The sequence below is a fragment of the Trachurus japonicus genome, chromosome 24 (assembly GCF_045865225.1).
Source record: "Trachurus japonicus isolate A0001 chromosome 24, Traja_1.0".
NCBI lineage: Eukaryota > Metazoa > Chordata > Actinopteri > Carangiformes > Carangidae > Trachurus > Trachurus japonicus.
The window spans coordinates 15,984,196-16,007,763 of record NC_140930.1 but is presented as its reverse complement, the minus strand read 5'-3'; the positions used below and the strand labels follow the sequence as shown (position 1 = coordinate 16,007,763).

Below are 23,568 nucleotides of genomic sequence, written 5' to 3'. Positions count from 1 at the left end.
AGCAACTTGGCCATCTAAAAAAAGAAAAGGGAAATTCTTACTTTTCTTTAAATGGACTTGCAAAGCAGAGTGTTTAAAATATGACTGGTGTTTTGCTGTTACTGCAAGTGCCAGTCTGAAAGCACAAAGTGCTTGACAAGCAAATGAATAACATTTGAGAGCACCATGACAGTTCTATTTCATAGACATTACAGTATCAGCCTACTAATGCCACACAAACACTAACAATTTTTACATTGCTGGCAGATGGGTTCCATTAGTATTTAGATATTTTGGATATTTGGTATGCTCAAACCACATTTTCAAGCCATACAAAATTAAGCAAAAACCCATCAACATTATAGCACAGTATTGTTTTATGCAAATGGTGCATTAATGAGGCTGTGCATTCTCCCACATGTGCAAGTTACTCTGAGGTTGACATTATCACTTGTTGTGCCCGGAGAAGACATAGCTGGCCGTAGGCCCTGGCAATAAATAGAGAATGTCTGGGCAATGTGTCACCTCCAGCATTACCTCTGGAATCAACAAACAGTGGTGCACCACCAAAGTGAGATAATTACCACCATCTCTACACAAACATGGATACTGGAAATAATTAAAATGAAACTAAGAAACATTTTTAAATTACCTGCAACCTGTACCTGAGTTTAAGTGGCACTGAAACAGAACAGGAAACAAAAATAAAACATTGTGCCAAAGCAGGAATGCTGAATAAATTTAGAGGTGAAGCTCTTCAGTCCTCATTCTATTTATTCCCTCCTTCTTTCCTGGAAACTATCTAGTGCTGCCTTGTCTTCTCTTCACCATCTTTGAGGTTTGTCTATCGATGCAGGAATGTTGTGTTCATATGTGCTTGTGTTTCCCTCATGTGTGTGTATCCCCTCTGTGGCCACCCCTCATCTGTCAGGGTGTATTAGTAAGAGTGGCAGTCTCATCAATACATATTTGTGCCTCTGCTCAGAGGCTCAATACATGCCATCGGGCTCAATCAAACAGTGAATGTAACAAGCAGAAGATGTTTTGTGTGTATCTAAATAATAATCTACAAAAGAAACACAGGCATTGTTTTGATTTTATTCTTCTTTAAAGCCTAGTTTAACCCTTAAGCTTGCTTCATTGTGAGAGACTTATCTGTTCGGAAAGATGAAAAGTAAATCTAATCATGATACTTCAATGAATATACTGTATGTTCCATGTGTGTGAATCAATGGCTTTACCAGGTTTTGAGGCATTGATGATTTCTCGCACCAAGTGCCTCCTGAATCCAGCCTGCAGAATGGTGGCCGCCTTCATCTCCTTGACTGTGGGCTGCCTGTTTCTCCAGTTTTCTGGAGGCTTTGACTCTGCAGCTAAATAACAGTGAAATACCATAAAATGATGTTTGTTATACTGGTACAGTGTTTTAATCAACTGACTTCAGCACATATTTGCCGTGAAAGGGTAATGAGGATATTGTGCAGTTTTTTTTGGTGTTTTTTTTTAAGTATATTTTTGGGCTTTTTTTTGCCTTTAATCAATAGAACAGTCGAGAGGGAGACAGGAAATGGGAGGCAGACAGAGGGGGAACGACATGTAGCAAACGCCACCTGAGTCGGGATTCAATACAGGGGACTACAGCCTCTGTACATGGGGTACCTGTTCCATCAACCAAGTCAAACGACGCCCCCGGATATCGTGCAGTTTAAGGAGTTAGATTTGGTGCAACTGACAAACACTGTTAAAAATGTGACACCCAACATTACACATCTTAGCTATATACTCAAATTTATGTAAATTGACAACACCTACATTTAAGTAAGCCTTCTTTGCAGCCAGAGGCTAAGAGTGAAGGGTCAGCGGTGAGGGCCAGCATAGCAAACTTTTCTTCTGCTGTCATCTTCTTGCCCAGAGCCTCATACAGCATATGGTAAATTGCAGAGTTAAACACCTATTAGAGACACACAAACACATGCACACACACCATGTGCACAGGAAATAGAGGAGCGATATTAGCAGTATGATACTGTATGCTTATAAGATGCACTTATCTTAGATGTAGCAACTGCAATCAAATACCAAAGTAAGAAGTATTATGAGGTACTGTATTTACTTTATCTAAAGCACAACTGTGTGCCATCGCAAGTGAGTTACCTTGTGGTGTTCCCATTTTTCCAGGGAGGTATTGATGTTTTGGGGACAATGAGCCTCTTTTAGGGATCTTCTGGCTGCTAGCAGGTCCTGCTCACCACTGAAGGAAGCTACCACTCTGGACAGGGCTGTCCAGATGGATGAAGCCTGCTCAGTGAAACGAGCACTTTCCTTTTAAAAGATGAAAGCAGTGGGAATCATTATTTACTACAACAATTTAAAGCTGCTGTGCATAACTTTTAAATTCCTATTAAATGTCCATTACATACAAGCCATCGCTAGATGAGAGAACACAACATCCACTAAATAGCTAATCAGCTCCCGAAATCTCTTGTGGCATTTTTCAGTATTTGTTGTTTTGAAGTTTGTGTTGGCAGGTGGCATTCCCGCGCTACACAGGAAATGACGCATTTCTGCTGACTACCAGAATTCAGAAGTAGACTGAAGCAGAAATCGGATTGAGGGCAGACACGGATGTCGCTTTACTCCTGTTATGAGTAGGATGTGTCGCTGTTACATGTACTGGACCTAGATATTGTATTATTGTCTTGGAAATTGAGCGATGAGTGTAATGTAACGTTAGCAATGGTACTACTGTATGAGTAGTGAGAGAATTTCAGTGGTGAAACAGTTCAGAATATTTAGGTCACATGTCCATAAACAGTGCTGGATCGTGAGTTAGACTACAGATAAGATAAGAGCAGTTTCATATTTTTCCCATATAGGTGAACTGACCATTCAATGTTTGTCACATAAAAAAGTAGTTTGAAAAATAATACATTTAGCAGAACAAGACATTATTTGAATATTGGCAATTTCATTCTGCCTTGGTTCATTTTCTTCTGTTCTGAATGGTCATGATTAGATGTAACCATGATTTAGATGATGATTACTCCCACATCTATATATATATAAATAAATGAGAGAGATTGTATTCAGAAATTCCTTGGTTGGTCCAATACTTATCTAGATTAAAAATATCAAAACATTATCAAAAAAGATAAGAGAGGATTGTGCAGCCATGGAAGATAGTACTTTCTAGTTCAGTTGTTTAGTCATCACTGTTTTTTCCCACTCAGTTTTAGCTTTGGACTATTCAAGGAAGAGACCTCAACATGTACAGGGAAATTTAAACAAAATGCATATATTCCCTTACATCAGAAATGTAAATGGAAAGGTGAATATATCTAGGAGCAGCAGGTGGCAGACAAGAGCAGAGAGGATGGTCAAATGAAAGTAGGAATATCTGCCTGCATATCTTGACTGTTTTGAAGGTATTTATTTTCAAAAATTGGAGTCACACAGTGTTTCCTTGAACTGCAATGGAGCTTCTCTCTGAAAAGCAGCATTCACTCATTAACAGAAAAAAAATGTTGTTCACTGTTTGTTATCTCAAACAAGCTAAAATCATCTCTTGAATCTCTCTTACATTCACAAAAGCTTTAGTATCTAATGGAATTACTATCACTTTCAAATTTGTCACAACTACAGGTCTTGGTCACCTTGGTAAGTGAGATTATGGTTTCTTCATCCCCAAAGATGAAAGGTGTCTTGCTGCACAGGTGGATGTGGTAGCCCAGTGCTGCCTTTGTGTGGAAGGACAAGACTTGGCGCCTGGAGGCAAGAGAGAGAAAACTGAGCATTTTGAAAACAGGCACACACAATCCAGGTTTCCTGCACACTATTAATAACTCAAAAACTGTGATTCGCAACCTTTTTGGTATGTGACCCTCAAAAAGGTCTATACATAATTCTTTGTCAAAGGGTGCATATATTTTTTGTGTAGGCTACACAATATAAGGAATGAATTGTGAGAAATACAGAACTATCCCCCCACTCAACACCCTGTGGCTCCACAGTTAGTGGGACATATATACTAATGACTGATTCGAAATGCATGAAACAACAGTGCATTCCACTGAATAAATCCCTTTCAAGTCTTAATAGTGGAGCCATGTTTCAGTCAAGTAATCGTGAGTGGGTCAAATGGTCAAAGAGCTGTAGCCTAATGTGCTTTCTACGAAGCGTCAAGCTCAGTTCACAAGGCCTGGTCAGACATGAGAGAGTGGAGCCCCACTTGCTTGGCCCCATTAGCTTTACATAATTTAGCCATCAGAGTCTAACTAGATGGATGAACACTGAGGCAGAGCTGGGCTTGAGTTGTAGGAGAATAGGGGATGGTACAAAAGGGATACAAATAGGAAAGCGAGAAAAGAAGAAGAGCACAGCAAGAGAGGAGAGGAGGGAGGATGAGACAAATTGAAAGGAAAAGAAAAGATCAAAAGAGGAAAACACAATCACACAAAAATTAAAAGATGACTAGGGGGGTATGTTCAAACATTATAGATGAAAAGCAGAAGGTAAATAGTGTACCACATACAGATGGGCAGACATGGACATCAAAAAGGAAAAAGTAGTGTTGTAAAATGACTGCTGCCCAACACCATAGACACATCAGCAATTATCTCTTGGAGAGTGTACTATGGGGCATATGGGCACGATAAGTTGAGTGCTATGTGTGTGATTATGGCTCTGTGGTAATTGCACTGCTTCATACCTGCACCTGACCCCAGAAAGTAGGCCCTCTGCTTCTAGGCCAAGTAGCACCCATTAATAGAGACTAGGACAGATGCTTTTTACTGCTTTTCAGAGCATCTGAAGTACGCAGATACCCTCTGCTAACTTTATGATGGCTTTAAGTGGATCTCTGCATAGCTGCAAACACCACAACAACAGTTACATACTACATTACATTTACATTTATTTCTTCCATCACAAGCTCTCATTGGTCATGAGAGATAAATTAAATCACTTTTGTTGCACTATCTCCTAGTGGGATTTAGAATTTTGGGTAATTTTGAGTTATTAGGTTTAAAATTTAAAAACTGTGTTAAAATTTGAAACAGGACTAATTTGAGAGAAAATTTGCATTACATAAATTTATCCCTAAAATTGATATGATAGATGAGCATTGTAAAATGGCAATACTGAGGAGAATATGAGATAGTATAAACATCTGATAAGCTGACTATGGACATGTGTGAAGCACATATTAAATATTCTAAATATAAAATGACAGCGCATGTAGGACATATTACTGTTATTCATAAATATGTGTTTTTTTTATGATGTCAAAGTGACCTTGGCCTACAGTAAGCTCGATCAATGTGGAACACAGTTCTCAGTCTTCTATGTTATGATTGCATGTGTAGAAAAACTACTTGGTTTGGGATTGAAGTGTGCCTGGAAAGAGAAAGATCAATGCTGTCCTACCCTGGAGGTAAGTTAAGCATGTCTGCCTTGGAGGAGGTGGTCTTCATGGTGAGAATGGGCAGCTGAGACTGCAGACTCTTCCAGGAGTGAGGCTGGGCGGTGAGAACTGCAGACCTACACTCTGCTGACATTTCCTTTTCTAATTGGTGTTGTAGAGGGGAGTAAAAAGGTATATTGGTCACAGACTATAATCAAATATCACAAGCACAGTAGGTCACATTAATAATTCATAAAGTTATTATGAATATTTACATAAAGTGTGGATTTGAAATTGGTTATGATATAGGTATGATTTGTGTGTACTGAAGGACAGAGTTATAATTGCTGCTGAAGAAACTACGGTAGTGAAGTTTCTTACATTATATTATCAGAAAATCTTTTTGTATCCAAGTACCTTTGTTTGTGTGTGCATGTGTGTGTTGGTGTGTGAGTGTATAGATAAACCCTTACTCTCCTCGGCTGTATCTCCCCAAAGTAGCAGAGCAGAGAAGCTGATGAGGATCTGGGAGGGTTGCAGGCTGTCAACACACAGGTAGTGAGTGCCTCTCACCTCTGAGCACTTGGTGGGAGACACACAAAAGCACACACACATACACCGGACTTAGTTATCAGTAAGAAGACAGACATGGAACAGAAAAAGAGAGAAAGAGCAGAAAGCCATAGGGAGGGATGATGGATAAAAGGTGACTTAGTGGAAGAGAACCTGGAGGAAATTACAGAAGAGGGGAAGAAACGGGGTGAAAAGGAGGTAAGAGGAAGACATAAGAGGAGATAGAAAAGAGCTGAAGAGCTAAAGAAGAGATGAGGGGAAGAGGGCAAGATGGTGAATGTAGTGGTGTAAGAAAAAAACTGTGAGAAAGACAGAAAGATAGACAAATCAGGGGATAAAGATATAGGCCGGTAAAGACAGGTAGAGACGAGAGTGTCAAGAAAGACGAGCATAATCAGCGCTCTATACATGCAGACATACAACACACACACTCAAAAACAAAAAGGCAGGTACTAACACACCTACAAAAAGGCCTGTGTTAATGCAATGACTACAGCACTTTCAGATGACTTAATGATGAGTATGTATGCAATGCATGTGATATGAACAGGCACTTTATGTTGACTTGACATAGCCAGTCATTTGCACAGCACAAGCTCTGCCTCACAGATCTGGCCATGTTTCTGCTGCTTTGGCTGCAGTGAACTGGACCATGGTTAAATTTAGATGTCTCTTTAAAATGCTCATTACTCACAAAGCATTGCACAGCTTGCAAGCATTATATACTGTATCTGCAAACTTCTGACCCTCATCAAAAACAGATACATCTCTCTGGCTCTCCAACAAATGACCTGCACTTATAACTGTTGGTGATACCAGGTTCTGAAAAAAATAATGACTATTTATGGGTTTTAAAATGTCTTGTCAAAGCATGTACAAAGCTAGGTTGGATAATACATTACAAATACATTGCAAATCATCTGTTTGTATGCAATGTGCATCTGTGTGCGTTTGCACATGTGTACCTCAGGGCTTGCAACAGCAGATGACACAGGTCCTGAGATATTAGACGATCCATTGCAGCTGCTACCTGTTGCAGTTTTGGGCAGGACAGTGCTCTGTAGACAACAGATAAGTTACCATAATAGAAATATGTCAATTACAAAAAGCATGAATATGTAAAATCACAAACACATGAAATTATGTAGGAAAATATATAAAGTATGAGCACTGGACAAATTAATCATTGGGTTATTTTGAGATGCATAATGTACCTTAAAGTGAGATTTATGGATATGATGTGGGTAGAACTGTGATTTATGGAACACTAATAGAGTCCTAGAAGAAAAACAGAAATAAATGCCAGTTATTTCCATGCCTTGTTAACAAAAGCAATTACAATGTTGATTGCATCATTTTTTAGGCACACAACTAACCTATTTCCAAGACTGTTTTGTTACTCTACAAATTACTACAGCATTGTGTGCAATACATATTTGTCTCTTAGTGTGTCTCACTGAAAGCATTTAGCAAAGTCCTCCAGGTCCACCCAGGTCTGCAGCAGGATGGGTTTGACAGGAGCTAAGAGTTGCTGAGTTACAGGCTCCTTCATTACAGATTTGGGTCGATCTAGAGTTGGAGTATAAAGCATAGAACTTAAATTAAAATGATTAATTATTGCAAATACATATCTGCAGCAATAAAGAAAAAAATAATGTCCTTATCAAGCTGAGAATGATGTGAGTAACAAAATGTCTTTCCTCTAGTGACTCATAGCAAGTTATCCTAGACTCAAATCATTATCTTAAACACAGTGAATCGAATTGGCCAAACTCCCACATAATGGCATAGTGTAAGCGCACATGCACATCCATACTCCCACTCACTGACTCCCACTATCTCAATGCATGCAGAGCAAAGCCGCAGACATATGCACACAGACGCACTCTCTACCCAAAACACACACAGACACACACACACAGAGTTGCTCTGCCCCCGAGCTCTACTCAAAGCGAGAGTCTGATCAGAAAGCTGAGGCGGCGAGGGCCAGTGTCTCTGCTGCTGAGCAATGGTGGTCTGCTCACTCAAACTGCAGGTGTTACTAAGCAACTAAACGGGGGCAGAGAGAAGGCAGGGAATTGGCCGGTTGTCATAAGACATAATTTCAGTCCCATCTTCTTCAAAGTGTCGATGGAGTCATGGAGAGAAAGATGGATGGAGTGGAGGCGAGAGATGCAAATTCTTCTAATCACATTAATTGGACTATGCTGCACAGATGCTGTTCAAATCAACCAAAAACGAAGACCTTTGCTACTTTCATCAAGTCCAATAAACCAGAATTAATCAGCATCTGCCCTTTCTGGCAGCTTAATATTTGACCTCGGGTAAAGCGATTGTGTGTACAGATAAGGTACAGATTATTTTCAACATCCATGAGGGGCCCAGCATTGCAAAGGATCAGCCTTTACCATGGGAGATGTCATCATCGTCCTTCTTCCTGTCCTCTGCAGTAACCTAGAGGGACACAGAGAGAGAGAGAAAATAGATAGAGTGAGAGAGGCATGAACAGTGAGTTGCTGATAGAGTAACACTGCCAGAGATACGCCTCCACCCTCTAGTGATCCCATGCCAGCTGTGGTGTTGCGCCATTCTCGCCGAACACCACAGGACACGAGACACGGTTTAATGTGACAAGGGCTGCTCCTCCCCTGCTAAAAACACCACCAGGGAATACCAGCTCTAATTTACTTCGACTGTCAGTGACAGATGAGGAGTTATGTTGTTTAGCATGTTATTCCTCTTAGAGGGAAATTACTCAACAGCTCTGATTTCATGCTCGTCTGCCCAACACAATAAAGAAATATAGCTAATGAGTCATTAACAAATCCCTAAAATACCATCTTCTTTTGTCTGAGGAAGGCAGGGCATGATCTGGTCATGATGACATTATTAAAGCTCTGATAACAAAGCTGGATTCAAGTCCAAGCAGAGGGGTGCACCTGTATCAACTAGTGGTACTTTCCTCCGGGTCCCTTCATTTGGGGTTTTCTCCTTTGAGGAAAAATCTTGGTGAATGTCCGATAGTGGCTTATATGGCTTTGTGTCGTATGACTTCAAGCAACTCCTGCCAAGACTCCCTGATGAGTCAGAGTGAGCATGTGTGTGTGTGTGTGTGTGTGTGTGTGTGTGTGTGTGTCTGCGTGTGTGTGAGTCACCACTTATTTGAATAAGTACCCAGAAGCTCAGACAGACGTAAAGAGGCATTGTGATTGGGAGGCACACTTGACCTCCTCTCCACCACTATAGCAACACCTTCCTGCAACAGAAATGTACGCGTGTTCACAAGAGTGCATAAAACTTTGAATAAAGCTCTAAGGCATGGCGTGTCCTGTCCACCCACATCATGCCACTCTATTCGATTGCTTGTCTTTACCTACATAGTACAGTAAGAAGACACCGAGACTGATAGATCTTACATACAGGCCTCCTGAGATTTTAAGCTGCTGCTTTCAGAGGAGGCAGTTTTTTTGATCAAATCACAGACATGAGTTGATGGGTGGAAGAGGCCGCATTTCTTTAATCCCACGGGGCTTTATTTTACACAGCCAGAGTTAAATCTTTGCTCTCCGTATTTCACATTTCATAACAGACTCTCCATATTTCACATTTTTCTCTGAGTGTATCCCAATTCATGCATGAACAATATGACAATAAATTAAGTTAAAAATCTCTTTGTGGCAGTTCGCAGGCACACAGAAATCCATAGATCTCACCACCCAACCTGGACTCTGGGAAGTGTAGTTCTTCGGCAACGGCAACCTGAAGCCATGCAGGCTCTTTAGTGATTTTGTGATTATCCACATTCCAGGCATATTAGAGGTTAAAACTGCACGCTTACTCCAGGGTCTGATGCTTTAACCCACACTAAAGTTGAGTGAGTAGGCCACTGGGGGTATTAGAGACATCATGTGACACCACTTTTTCTATTCTAGGAGCAAGGCACAGAGGTTGAGTCTGTTGGCCAGCGTTCAGAGAAACAGAGGGATCAAAAACAGGAAAAATTCCTTCTCAGTTGATGTACGGTCCTCTGAGCACATGACCCACCACGTGCTTTGCGAAAAGCAGGAACACACTTTCAGTTTAAACGTAGCACACATATGACATATACACGAACCAAATCTGCACGAGTGCATGTGCACACACACATCAAACGACACATCAAATTAGCGTGTCCATACTGCCCTAGCCTAACCGCTCTATAACTGGTCACAGTTACACAAGAGGGCGATTAATATGAACTCTATTTTTTCTCTGTATGCTAGGAGTGAAGTGTAATAATGAACCCCCCAGGAGATGCAGACACTGATGGCACACCATCTAATTGCACTGCTTTTTTCATCAGCGCAGTACACGACCTCTCCCTGCATGAAACCCACGCGCCCGGTTCACCATCACCATACACCAGAGATTCTCTTTTCCCATATCTCCCTGTGTCTTGCTCCGCTTTCATCTCTCCCAGTCCGACAGTCACTTTCTTTCCATTTTTTCCCCCGGTCCCCTTCCTTTCTTATTCGGTACATTTGTCCCCCTATCTTTATTCCTCTCTATCTTTGTTTCTATCCTCGTCTCTGTGTCTATGTCTCTCTGCTCCTGCTCTGAACCCCACCCTCCCCTTCATCTCCCCTCCATCACTGGTTCTCTCTTTAGTGCAGATGTGCCCCTGGTCAGTGGTGGCCTGGCTGGGAGACAACAGAAGTGACTTTGAGACTGGGGGATGGCAGCCTTGTTGTCACTGACACACAGAGCTACTCTGATTAGCCTTCAACTGCATACTTACAGGGTAGACAGAGGGGTGGGAGAATGGGGGGAAAATGTAGGAAATAACAAGAGGAGGCAACAGTTGTTGTTTTTTTGCAGACAGCTGCTACTGTTTTAGTTTTTGGACACATAGCTCAGCCTCATAGCTATTATATAAATGGCCCTAGGTAACTATGTTTAATTAAAGTTTTATATTAAACAACAAAATGCTCTGTAAAATGGTAAACACACACATACTGACCACATGTGCCCAGCAGAGAGTGATTCTGTGTACCTCTTTTTTGTTGGTGCTGTTTGCTGAGTTAGTGGTGCGTTCAGCTGCATCAGGCTCAAGGCCTTCTTGTTCTTCAGTCTCTTCTCTCTCAGCAATGGACACCAGAGGGGAACCATAGGAATACTTCCTCTGTGTGCTCTGCTTCACCTCCCTGACACATAAAGACACATATTCATGTGCACATACAGTACATTCACCATATCATCATCATCATCATCATGATGCCACATGCACCTCATCTTAACATAACATATAACATATTTAGACACAGTACACCATATCATCTATGGTGCCAATGAGTCATATGTGTCATATTACATACAAATTAAATGACACCAGGGTATCATTTTATTTTAGCTTAAGAATGTTGGCAAGCACTTTTACAGTCAGTATAGTAATAGGCAAGTGAAAATAAATCTGTTTATCAGCCTCTGTGTCGTTTCCCTGTTAAAGGGGGAAAGAGGGTATGAAATGGATTAACAGAAAAATATGATTTTTATTGATCTCCATAAGGAAGATGTTTTCTTGTTATCTTTCCTCCATAGGGAGATCAGAGCACACGCTAACTAATGGCCAAATGAGCAGAAGAACAAAAAGGCAGAAATTATACATATCACTTAATTTTGAGAGTTTTAGTTCATTTCAGTGTACACACTGCTCTGAGACTGAGCCAACGCTGCTCTTGGCACGGTAGGAGAGGAAAGGACTGGCAACCTCAATGAACTGCTCTGGTTTTGACAAAGGGATCTCTGCAAAAAGAGAAAAGAAAAATCCTTACACATCATGCCAACACTGCCTTTTCACACTCTGAATTCTTTCTACGTGTTCTTTTTTTTATACTCAGAGATCAGCTGATGTCAGCTATGCCCAACTTGAAACTATTAACAATACAGAAATGTTGTACCTATTCCCTTCCTATTTTCATTTGTGCATGTGGGACTGTATGCCCTCTGTACTCTAGGTTCTAAATCTCCTGTATTAACACTCTCTTTCCTTTCTAGTCAGATTTATTTATGAAATTCACCTACACTATTTGTTTGATATCCTCCCCTGCATCCTCCTGCTTGTTTCCCCTTCATCACCTTTTTTCCCAAACTTAATTTTAACATTTTTTTATTCCCTGCTTCCTGTCTCTCACTCACTCCGTGGTTCAGCAGTGACCACAATCTCCTTCTGTTGGCGGATTAGTTTCCAGCGAGGCACAGGTAGTGGTTTGTGTGGCGGCTCCAGTTGGCATGCCCGGATTCTGGTCAACAGGACTATGTGACTGTACAGCAAGGAGAGACTGTATCGACGCAGGGACTCTGAGGAGTCAGCCTGTGATCAAGTATATTGACAAATACATGCACATAAGTGTACATGTAGTACCCACTAAACATGCAAACAAATATTTAAAAATGCAGTTTAAAGTGAAAAACAAAAAAACATTGTCACCCGAAACCAACTCTACAGGTGAATTAATTCAGGATTTCACAGGAAGATTCTGATCTAAGTCAAGATCAGAGTGTTGAGGTTTTATAATACCTCCAAAGGAGAGGAAACTGTCCACCAATTAGCTTTTGCACGAGTGTAAATAATAAAGTGAAGCCTGTTGAGGCGAAGCATCCAAATAGAACACAACATGCCCCCAGATCACAAGCACTGTTATGTTTCATCTCCACCACCCACTGTTACAGTACTATGGGGTTTTGTGCAATTCCACATTGTTGTGCTATGTAACAGAAGTGACTCGACAGCACATACTTTAAAAAGTGTTGAAACTTAATTTGACAGTTCTGATGAAATCATAATTATATGAGATCACATATATTTATGTATAATTATTATATATACATGTTACATATATAATTTGATGAAGTAGTACTGCTTGGGTCAGACAACATTCCAGCCATTGCATCAAGACGATACAGCATTTGCATCATATTGTGCATCTCTGTAAGGTTGCCAAGTCTGTATAGTAAAGAAGACCAAATGCAATGGTTGCATATGTGTCATGCAACAGTGTAATGAGCATGTGTACTTTATATCTGGTAATCAAGAGAGGAGGAATAGTGAATAGCCATACCATTTGGCCAAACCCATAGGAATTAGTTGGCTGGAAAGGATAGTAGCCGGCACACACCACTACCTCCGGGGAACCTGAGAAACACAGAAAAAGAAGGCTTTAGTTTTTTTCAAGGTAATCAACAGGTAAACATAATAACGATATGCAAACTCGCACAACAAGTACATGGACCCACATGCATGTATGCTATTGAGGGTAACTGTTGACTTTTGAGGCTGACTCCGATTAACCATATTGATTAAGTAATACTAGTAGAATGTAGTAATGCAAAATTATGATGACAAAAGAAAATTAAACTAGATTTCCCAACAAATTTTAGGTCAATTACTGGAGTATGAAAGCATCACATGCCTTCACAGGTATGACGAAGCCAATAAGACAGTGTCTAGGTTATCTACGCCTATGGATGGGCCCCACTCCTATAGTGCATCTTAAAGTACATTGTATACTGTAAGTGAGCGCATGCGCCAGAAGACATGGAAAATCAATTTGAAGGACTATGGTGAAGAGAGATGGGAGCACTGCCAGACTAACATAAAGGCTACACATTAAGAATTGAACAGAGAAGTGGTTTTCACGCTGCATAGTGATTTATACATTTTGATTTATGCATTTCAATGGAATATAACACAGAATGAGCACGAAAAAGGCGCGAGAGAGAGAGAGAGAGAGAGAGAGAGCAAGAGAGCGAGAGAGAGGGGGGGAGGGTTTAAATCTGTGTGTGGTGGGTGGCACAACTTGATGCATTTCATTAAAAAATAATTTTTTTGTTAAGTAATACCACTTTGTGAACGGAAGGCATTTCATTAAGATAATACCAAACACTAACACTTAATTATTGTAAACAAGTGGAATTGTAGACGAGCCAAAGAGACGGATTACTGTCAAAAGGAGCAGGTGGGGGAATATGAGAGAAATAATTTTAATTCATCATCATGGATCACAATTGCAACAAAATGTCATGTTGTATTTTTGAATATATGTCAATAGTTTAATAAAAGTCAATAGAAATTATGTAAGAGGGAACTTCGTCCTTTGTATCACATTATGATTTTGATCACAGTGTTATTTCTGATACAAAATCTGCTTCAAATTAAATGTGCAACCTAAATAAAGGCTTCATATCTCTATTACAATGACCTGAAACAACTCCAAATCTCTAACTCTTTTCTGAGGACATGTTTCAATCCTGCCTTCATCAGATAACCACACTTGACTTAGGAGGCTCCTCTGCCCTGCGGGAACACCAAATAATTCACCCTGCCACTGCTCCCTCTGCTGGTTTATTTATAGTCCACCATACACACATTAACCCTTCCTGCACTTCATAATACATGAGCTTGGGAAAACAGGAAGTGATGCTTGCTTGAAACGAAAGGAAGGAGAGAAAGCACTGGCAGTCTGACGACAGGGCTCAGAAGTTGACATATTTTGCAGTATGGTGGCGTGATTGTGGACTTAGGCCTGGCCAGTAGAGCAATACTGTGACTGCTGCAAATGTACAAGGGTTATTACTGCCATAAGAAAATGGAATCATTGATAATGCAAGTTTCTGTGGGACAATGAAATATTCATTGTCATGCTCTATACTAGTTGAATTATGGATGCTGAGGGAGAAAACAGAGATTTACACACACACTGTGCATTCGCATACATTCATACACACACACACACACACACACACACACACACACACACACACACACACACACACACACACACACACACACACACACACACACACACACCACACACACACCACACACACACACACACACACACACACACACACACACACACACACACACACACACACACACACACACACACACACACACGTATATGAATACACAAAGCAATAAAAGTATTCAGTGCATACAAATGATCACTAATGGCTGATAGATTCAATTGCCTCACTCAATTAGATGAGCATCCACAGTGTATAATTGAGATATTGAAATGTATGTTTGTGGAGATGCATACGTGCGTGTGTGTGTATGTGCATGTGTGTGTCTGACTGTGGCAAAATTCTGGCCTTTACTTTTCTCTTGCTCTGGCAGCTGGCTCTTGCTGTCACTCAGGCTGGAATCTCTCCCTGCAGTTGGATCCACAGTCTGGGGCTTTGTCTCTGGTAAACTCTCATCAGGGTGTGTAAATATAGGAAGAGTGTCTTCTAAGAAATTCCAGATTTTCCCCCCAGATCTGAAAGGAGGTTAAAGAGAACACAGAAACGTTTCAGTTTTTGTTCCCCATTTCTTTTACTGTCCCTGTATTTGCAGTATAATGGGCTGCACCATTTACATCATTATACTATCTCTTTCTCTCAAAAATAAAGTAGTCAATATAGCATAATATATTTTGATATTAACACATCCTTTAGACATTTTTTATTTTCATTTAACCTCACAGACACAACACAACATAAGGACAAAACCAGTCAAGTGTAAAGATGGAGCTACACCCTCAATTTGCTATATTTAAGGGCTATCTCCATACATTCAGACTGACAGCGGCAATATGATAGTATCTAAAGTTAATATACGTATCAGACACAGTGAGCATTATCTTTGCGTGATTATCAAGTAAAAGGGAGCTAGACTTGTTATTGTATTTGACATGAACAACCTTTTTTTTAGCATTGTAATGTCATTGACATATGCAAATCTGTAAAGATTCCTCCTAAAGGTTGCTCTTTTTGCTACCAACTGGTTAAAATCTGGATTGAATTACACCATGTATCGCCCCTTTTTCAGTAATCTCCAAAAGAAGCTCTGATATGGTTGCTCCTCTCTCAAATAGGTCCTGTCAGCTCAGGAGATGTGAATGATAGTAAGTGGCAGATAAAGAGACACCGGAGTATAATACTGACTAAAATAAAAATAAGCCATTTTTAATATATAACTTTGGATGTAGTTTTGTGGTTTACATTAATGGTTGCTCTAAGCATCAGTCAGAATACTGATTTTCTTATCACTTATTCCATACGGGTGCCACTGGAATTGAATATGATTATGTAAATAAAACCCTCTGTATGGGTGTGCTCGTGGATAGGAACACATAAGACTACGTATCCATGTGTCACAAATCAATCTGGAAGGCAAACACAGTCATGCCCACTGCTTGTACGTGTTGATAGACTCCCCAGGCGACTCACTAACAGAAGCCAACCTGCTGAGCTAGAGAGAATAACATTCCCGGCTCCACTCCAAAACACTGTTGCCCCATTAAAGTTCCATCACTGACAAGCTGAGATTCTCCACAACACACTGCCTCTCCTCCCCCTTTATTACATATCTCCTTGTTTCCATTGTAGACCGTAGTCATTTTCCCCCCAAAGTCTGATTTTCTTCAGACTGTTGTAGACTGGTACTACTTCTCACTCACAATCTATATGGTTTTGCAACAGTACACATTACAAAATAGTAAACTTGAGAGGGAGAAATGTGCCTTGTAAGCCTGTGAGTCAGTTAGGTGTCACAGCCTTTATTGTGATAAACTACTAGAGATTAGATTGTCTGTCTGCCTCTCACTTTTTTCGTACAGGAGAAGAATGAGAATGTCAAACCATCTATCAATGACACAAAGGACCATTTCAGAGCATACCACTAGAGACAAAGAAGGAGAGGAAGGTGGACCAATAAGGATCTTACTTTAAAGGCCTGATTTCTGGAATCCAGCCGGTGAGGGTGTGGATAAAGGTGAACTCACCCATCTCCCCACAGGCCTCCGACACAACACTGAAACACACATCAGAAAACAATTAAAAACAACAACAGTTTATTTGAGCAAAATGACCAATGCAAAGAACTAGACACTCCACTCAAACCACCTATAGTGGCACTGGTGCCAGTTTGAGGTCATAGTTTCAATATGGTAAATCAAGCACAGAACACAGTTGGTATTTAAGAGGTTTAACTCGTTGCTAAGCAACTGACAACAAGAATAGATGTCATTTTCTCTTTTCAAAAATGGTGAGGGACTGTGTATTGCGTCTAATATAATGTTATGGAAGGGCAGGAATAAATGCAGAAACAGCAAAATGGTAACAGGAGACAATTTTTTTCTACACAGCTACACAGACTGACTTTACGTTCTACATTTTAAAGTATGAATTACTTCAGGGATTTCGTAAAACTCTCTAAATGATTTTTGAGTGTGTATCCTTCACACCCAATTTTCAGGCGAAACAGATGGCTGCAGCTGCTCTAATTGGTCCTCTTGTGGCCAACCTGTCCAGTCCATCGTTACGACAGCCGAGGAAGTGAAATCAATACATCTTGATTGGTAATGTTACAGTCCATAACCATTACATAAAAGCTACTGAGCACCAAAGTGAAAGGGGCCCTCTATTTCAGCTTGCTTTATTAAAAAATGACAACAACATTTTTAAGAGCATCAGAAGACACCTAGGTAGTCCTAGTTCAGCATGTAGAACTTTCACTACAGCTTATAAATGATTCACCTGGAGAGAGACTCCTTTGTTTCCTGTCCTGGATAAAACATTTATGTCTCGACCTTCAGTGGACACTGGAACAGCCACCTTTACACACGCCATGTCGCCCCATCACAGACACGCACATTGCCTGTCTGTCACCAAATTAAACTCAGCCCAAGGCAGAGATTAAGTCAGGTAATGGTGTGGTTGAGTCAGCAAAAGGCCCTCTGTGGAGGTTCCTGTGCACTAATGTTGGTGCTGCTCCATGTGTGTACATGTTGTTTCTAGACAACGTACACACATGAGATCAAACAATGAATTTAAAATTAGACAATAGCACAACCCTGGAAACGACTTTACTGAAGGGTTGGTTTACAGGGTGAGAACAAAAGGTTAGTGTGTATAATGTGTGATGTATTTTACAGTGGTGTTATTAGAGCCAGGCTGCATAGTGGGTATGTACTAGGATATATGTACTGTAAGGCTGAGTCTGTTCTTAAGCTGTCTTACTTTAAGACTACAATAACAACTGTTTCCCAACTCCCCAAAGCAATGCTGATATGCTTATAGAGTTTATGTTGGAATAAACAGTAACTCACTTTGTGTTAGCCACTTTAATGAGAGCCTTAGCCAGCAACATTGGCCACAGCTCTGATTGGCAGGTTGAGGCAGGGAGGAGAAGGTTATTTTCCTCATCAAACGGCATGTAGTCATCTATTGTGATCTTCCTCCAGCAACCCTGAAAACAAAGGAGGACACAGTGAGTGAACATGTGGTATAACGATCATTGCACCTCAAATATTAGCACAGTGAAACACTGAATAGCACTGGATAAACTCGGGCATAAGCTGTTTCATTCATGTTTTTTACCATTAAGTTTGCCACCAGCTGACTGGTAACATCCAGTCATACATGTCTACAATCAGTCTGCTGAGACCCTCATGCCAATGCTGCTTGCTGAGGCAGATTCCTCCACAACCCCTCTGATTCTGATTCTTCACACAGCAAATCCCAAAAAAATAGAGCCCTTTCTGCCAAATTTTACAACATAACCATTCGCAATAAAGGCTGAATTGCCTTTACTGAAATAGTAATTTTACGTTAGAGAGGAGCTAATGTGATTGATACCATTTCCTAAAAACATCTACTGCTATATAATATGATCAATTTATTCTCCCATTTCCAAGTGTGCAACATGAGTAGCTTCACCACAACAAACACTAAAACCAGATTTAAAACACTATGGGCCTGTTTTACTAAGATTCCAGATAAGGGGGAGCTAAATTGCATGCTCCTGGTAAAATTTTGCGTGTTTGTTTGGCATGCAAAACAGGTGATCCACTAAGAGTAACCCGCTAAATGACAGCACGTGCAAACTGCAGTATTTAGATTTTTAACACACTTAATGTTGGTGCTGCTCCATGTGTGTACGTTGACTAGAAATAAACTCAACCCAGATTTTGTCCTATAATAGTTAGTTCTGTGAATTATTATAAACTGCTACAGTTAGCTGGAATGACACAGACATGAGGAAATGCAGAGATATAAGAACTTTTGCCCTGGCAGGTATTACATCAATAAAGGCTTTAGCAAAGCTATGCCAGTTAAGACTTGCCTTTCAAATGTGCTAAATAAAGACGCAAAAACAGCCACTGCAATCTGTTCAGGTTTGGTAAATCACATTACCTGACAGAAACGCCTATATTTGCATTATCATTAAGGCAAACACGCTAAATGGATTGCGCATACTATTTTGTTCGTTTGAGAGACGCAATCCTCAGTGCACCCGGTTAGTAGATCAGCTTCAACATGTGTTGAAATCAAGTTTGCACACATTTTTACACACGCAAACCTTTAGTAAATCAGGATCTATATGTAACTAATCACCACAACATGTCTGATCTATGGATTACATTTTCATATTCCATATTTCCCCTAGTATTAGCTAAGCTTGCATCTTTTCATATGTGGTGTCAGAGCTTGTTTCATGCGATCTGTGGAGTGGTCTGTCTACTGGCCGTCTGGGGGAGTTTCACACTGCTTGTAAGGAAAAGCAGCACATGCAGATGATAATCTGACTGGCTGTTCACAGCTGTGCCTCCCTTATCTCTGAGAGCAGTGTGCACAAGCAATGCAGTCCTATATACAGTGCGGGAAGGCACACTCTCTTTCTTGATTCTTCCACTATCTTGTCAAACCATCGCCCCAAGGAGGAGCTTGATGTGTTCACAGATGGGGTAAAATAGAGTGCGAAAGGGCAAGTTAGAGGAGAACTGAAGAAAAGGGGGGACGGGGGGACCGACAGAGTTGTCGGATGGTGAAAAAGCAGGGTGGCAAAATGCAAACAGGGTGGTTTTTCACAGCGCCGTGAAGGAAGAAACAGCAATAAGATTGTTGATGAACAATAAAGGATGAGAAAAGATGGGGAGGCTATGAGTCAAAATAGGCAGAGAAACAGGAACGAGGGTTGGGGGCTGGGTGCTTAATGCCATCTCAACAACCATCTGTTCGTGTGCTCTGGTTGGCACGAGGACTGCTGCCTACAACCGTGTCATGCTTGTTTGTCAAGGCGAGAGCCACAGTGTTACAGGACACCACCACTTTTAGCTGCGTCTTTTTCTCTCTCGTTGACCCAAATTGTTACACAGGAAGAAGTTCCCTTTCTGAAGTGACGCAATGATGTGTTCATTCATGTCCATTACCTAGAAATCTGTGGCACATACTGAAACTCACAGGCCAGCAACTTTTCATAGTATCCCAATGATGACCTTTATCTTGAGCCAAAAATCTGTAAAACCCTTACACTTAACGACTGATATAAATGATAATGAAGTGCATAAAGTCCTCGCTGGGTTGTCCCTGCTCTCATAGACTTACTAGGCATCAATATCCAACTTGAGCCATGCTCTCTGAGAAGCAGCTGACTCCTGTTAAGCCTTATCTATTCATCAGGCAATGTATGAAGCCCAGCCACTTCTGGCACAGCAGTGAGACTGATTGATTTGAGCTCTGAGTGGATAAGGCTTTCTCATTCCTCCCCGCCTCCATCCTCAGTCCATCCCCATTCCTCTCTCATCTGCTGCATCCTATGGGGTCTGCTGAACAATACAACGCAATTTTATGTCATCCATTACTTCAAGCGTGTCTCCTCCAAAAGAGAGTGATTAACAAAGAGGCATGGTAACAGAACGACTTCATGTAAAAGGATGTCAGGATTTTTACCATGTTTTTGCATTTTCACACAGTGCAAAGATCAGACCAAGAGGACAACATGTAATAAATATGAATTCACAAAGTCTTCAGAAGACTCAGATAACTGTGTATGAGTGGTTGCTTGTATGTGTTTGTGTCTTGCTTACCATCCAGTAGAGCTTGACCAAGTATTTTCCGTAGTTGTTGTAGAGAGGCACATGATTTTTCACCACCTTACACAGCGAGTAGATGTGTTCCCAAGGTTTCCAGTCATGCTGTTCTGTAGATGTGCTGTTATGAAGTGTCCAAGTGATATAGATCTCACTGATGATCCACCTCATTATCTTGATCGGGGATGGAGGAGAGAGGGGGGAGAAAAGTAATCACGGGTCCAATAACTACCAACCAATCTTTAAATCTATTCGCCGAAACGTCAATTATCTAATCAATCATTCACTAAATCAACTGGGCATTGCATTATACCCGAGTCTCATTCATTTCTGTCAGTCAGGCGTCACCACATTTGACATGTAAATTAAACTATCCAAGTGCTGATCAATACTGGCTAGCCAAAAGTCAATGTGATTTTTACTGGACTAGTAGAAAGTGTTGAAACTAACCTCACTGTGAATCAGGTGATCATTTGGGGAGATTAGGTCAAACGTCATTTGATTTTCAACAACGACAGGACCCTGAAAGAAAGTGCATCCTTGTTTACTTTGCAGGCACAGATTTATACCTTCATCTGATGAGTGACAGACTTTCCGATTTAAGATTATTAGATATTACGTTGTCGCATCTTCACATACATACATACATATTTACATATCCATTAAAATAACACATATCACTGTCACATACTGCATCACGTTTAAAAAGAACATGAATATTTGACCTACTTTCTGCTTCCTTTCTAATCCCAAGGCCTAAACTGGTCTAACCCTGCCATGATACTCTCTGTCTGTCTGTGATGAATATTTAACCATCATGTTCATAGACTCCTTCATGTTACTAAATAATTGGAATTAATGAGCTAGCTAGGTGATGGTGAGAAAGGTTTTCTGTGGGTCACAGGAGGAAGCTTTTTCTCTCATTACTGCAGACACTCTAAATGAAAGCCACACTTTTGATAAATTCAGTCAATCACACCAGACTTGGAAAACAGATCTATAGGAGTATGTCTGTATATACACAGTATAGCCCAATTCAGGGGGAACATCACAGCGGAAGTGGTGCCTGCATCTGCATAGCTGATTGCAGTTTTGATTAGCCCATGTTCCTCTTGTATGAAATTAATAAAAAATGCCTTTGACATCTTAAGTGAAAAGGCAGCATGTGACCTACCAAGGGCTTATTCAGAACACAGGAAGCTTCCAGTAATTGCTAAATACTGCTCTGAGAGAGGGGTAATGGAAAAGTAGAGTGAAGCAATTAAAACTTAACTGGAGGTGACTAGAAACCAGATTTCCATAACTACATTTCACACTATGTAGCAAAGAAATGAACTTTTTTAATGTATGTAATAGCTGCAATCATTGAATCAGTTACTGAGCCTGTCAATTATTCTGATTAAGAGATGTGTTTATATGATCATTAGACTGATATGAAATCACTTCATCATCCCTACTGGTGTATACGTGCACAACATAATTGCTGGATGATTTTGATTATGTTATCATTGGCATCAGCTTGAACTGCTGCATAATCTACACTTAACCTGTCCTAGTGTACAACAAGTGTTTCAGCTTACACTGCCATGGATCAACATTGTCAAATTGACATTGACATGTACTGTTCCATTAGAAACCATATCATTTTTATAGAGGGATGAAGGTCACCTTGTTGACAATAAACTCTGTGGGACGTTTCCAGGAGTGCACTTTCAAAGATCGAGGCAGGGTGATTTTTCCCGCAGGATCTTCAAAAAATGACTGCAGACCCAAAGCAGACAAATAAAGTTGTAATGAAAAACTATATTAGTGAACAAAGAAACAATATAGTGTCAACATTAATAACAGCTGAGATGTGGGGAAGGAATGATGAGGGAAGAAGATTTGCACTGCAGTATAGCAAACTGATAAATGATCCATTTGAATTTCAGATGTTTTCTGCTCCACATTTACCCCACTGGGACTCTTGCTTGTCTTTCCATCTTCAGCTCCTTTACTTGAGTCCCATTTCTCCTTGCCGACTTCTGTATCGCTCCACTCAGGCCAAATGGGGAATTTGCACTTCCACGTAGCAGCTCCAAGGCTCTCAGAGGAAGTAGCAACTAAGGACGCTGCTCTGAAATGATGACACATAACAATTCCTTTCATTTGTTCTCGGCTTCCCCTTTGTCAATATTTAGCAGCAAAATTAGCCAATTCAGAAGCAGAGATTCAGTCAAGGGTAAACCCAGTAAATCTCTTGTTTATACTCTCACAGTTAAAGTGGTATTAGCTTATTAGATACTGCTGGCTGTTATCCTTATGATGATCACAGAATTAAGGACTAAGGATTAACACATACCATATGTGATTATGGACATGTCAAGTGGCTCTCAGGCCTCTGACAAACAGTGAGAGATAAAAGTTTGAGCTGATGGTTAGCCAGCTTTTAGCTTCAAGCAGTGCAGGCTGGCGCTAATGCTAACAGGTGTCCAACATCAACGCTAATTAACAACATAAACTGAAACTCACTCGGATAAAGACACTTTGCTGGAGACCGACTCCTTTTTCTTTGGCCCTGCCTTGGACATTGCTCTTGGAGTGATGAATATGTCAGGAAAATTGAGCAGGAAGCAAAGAAGACGGGGTAACACCCCGGGAGGCGCGTTTGTTTGGAAACGTCTCTGCCCTTAGAAGTTTATGTGTAGCTAGGCAACAGGGCTTTAACGTGGGTGGAGTCTG

The 23,568-nt window shown here is 40.7% G+C and overlaps 1 protein-coding gene across 1 annotated transcript in view; it reads right to left on the bottom strand.

The window, feature by feature from the left end:
- The window catches only part of adgb (androglobin), a 35,717-nt gene extending 12,188 nt beyond the window's left edge, over positions 1-23,529 (bottom strand). Inside the window, exons 1-22 of the mRNA XM_085770388.1 lie at positions 23,359-23,529; positions 22,801-23,005; positions 22,516-22,608; positions 21,298-21,369; positions 20,845-21,021; positions 18,085-18,224; positions 16,701-16,787; positions 15,092-15,252; positions 13,051-13,124; positions 12,128-12,302; positions 11,641-11,734; positions 10,986-11,136; positions 8,362-8,407; positions 7,411-7,522; positions 7,168-7,231; positions 6,919-7,011; positions 5,854-5,962; positions 5,404-5,542; positions 3,633-3,744; positions 2,134-2,301; positions 1,792-1,930; positions 1,221-1,352 (exon numbers count right to left, since the gene is read on the bottom strand). Coding sequence (XP_085626514.1) covers positions 1,221-1,352; positions 1,792-1,930; positions 2,134-2,301; positions 3,633-3,744; positions 5,404-5,542; positions 5,854-5,962; positions 6,919-7,011; positions 7,168-7,231; positions 7,411-7,522; positions 8,362-8,407; positions 10,986-11,136; positions 11,641-11,734; positions 12,128-12,302; positions 13,051-13,124; positions 15,092-15,252; positions 16,701-16,787; positions 18,085-18,224; positions 20,845-21,021; positions 21,298-21,369; positions 22,516-22,608; positions 22,801-23,005; positions 23,359-23,417 — 2,602 coding nt within the window. The 5' untranslated portion in view covers positions 23,418-23,529. The remainder of the gene's footprint in view (positions 1-1,220; positions 1,353-1,791; positions 1,931-2,133; positions 2,302-3,632; positions 3,745-5,403; positions 5,543-5,853; positions 5,963-6,918; positions 7,012-7,167; positions 7,232-7,410; positions 7,523-8,361; positions 8,408-10,985; positions 11,137-11,640; positions 11,735-12,127; positions 12,303-13,050; positions 13,125-15,091; positions 15,253-16,700; positions 16,788-18,084; positions 18,225-20,844; positions 21,022-21,297; positions 21,370-22,515; positions 22,609-22,800; positions 23,006-23,358) is intronic.
- Positions 23,530-23,568: the final 39 nt, after the last annotated feature.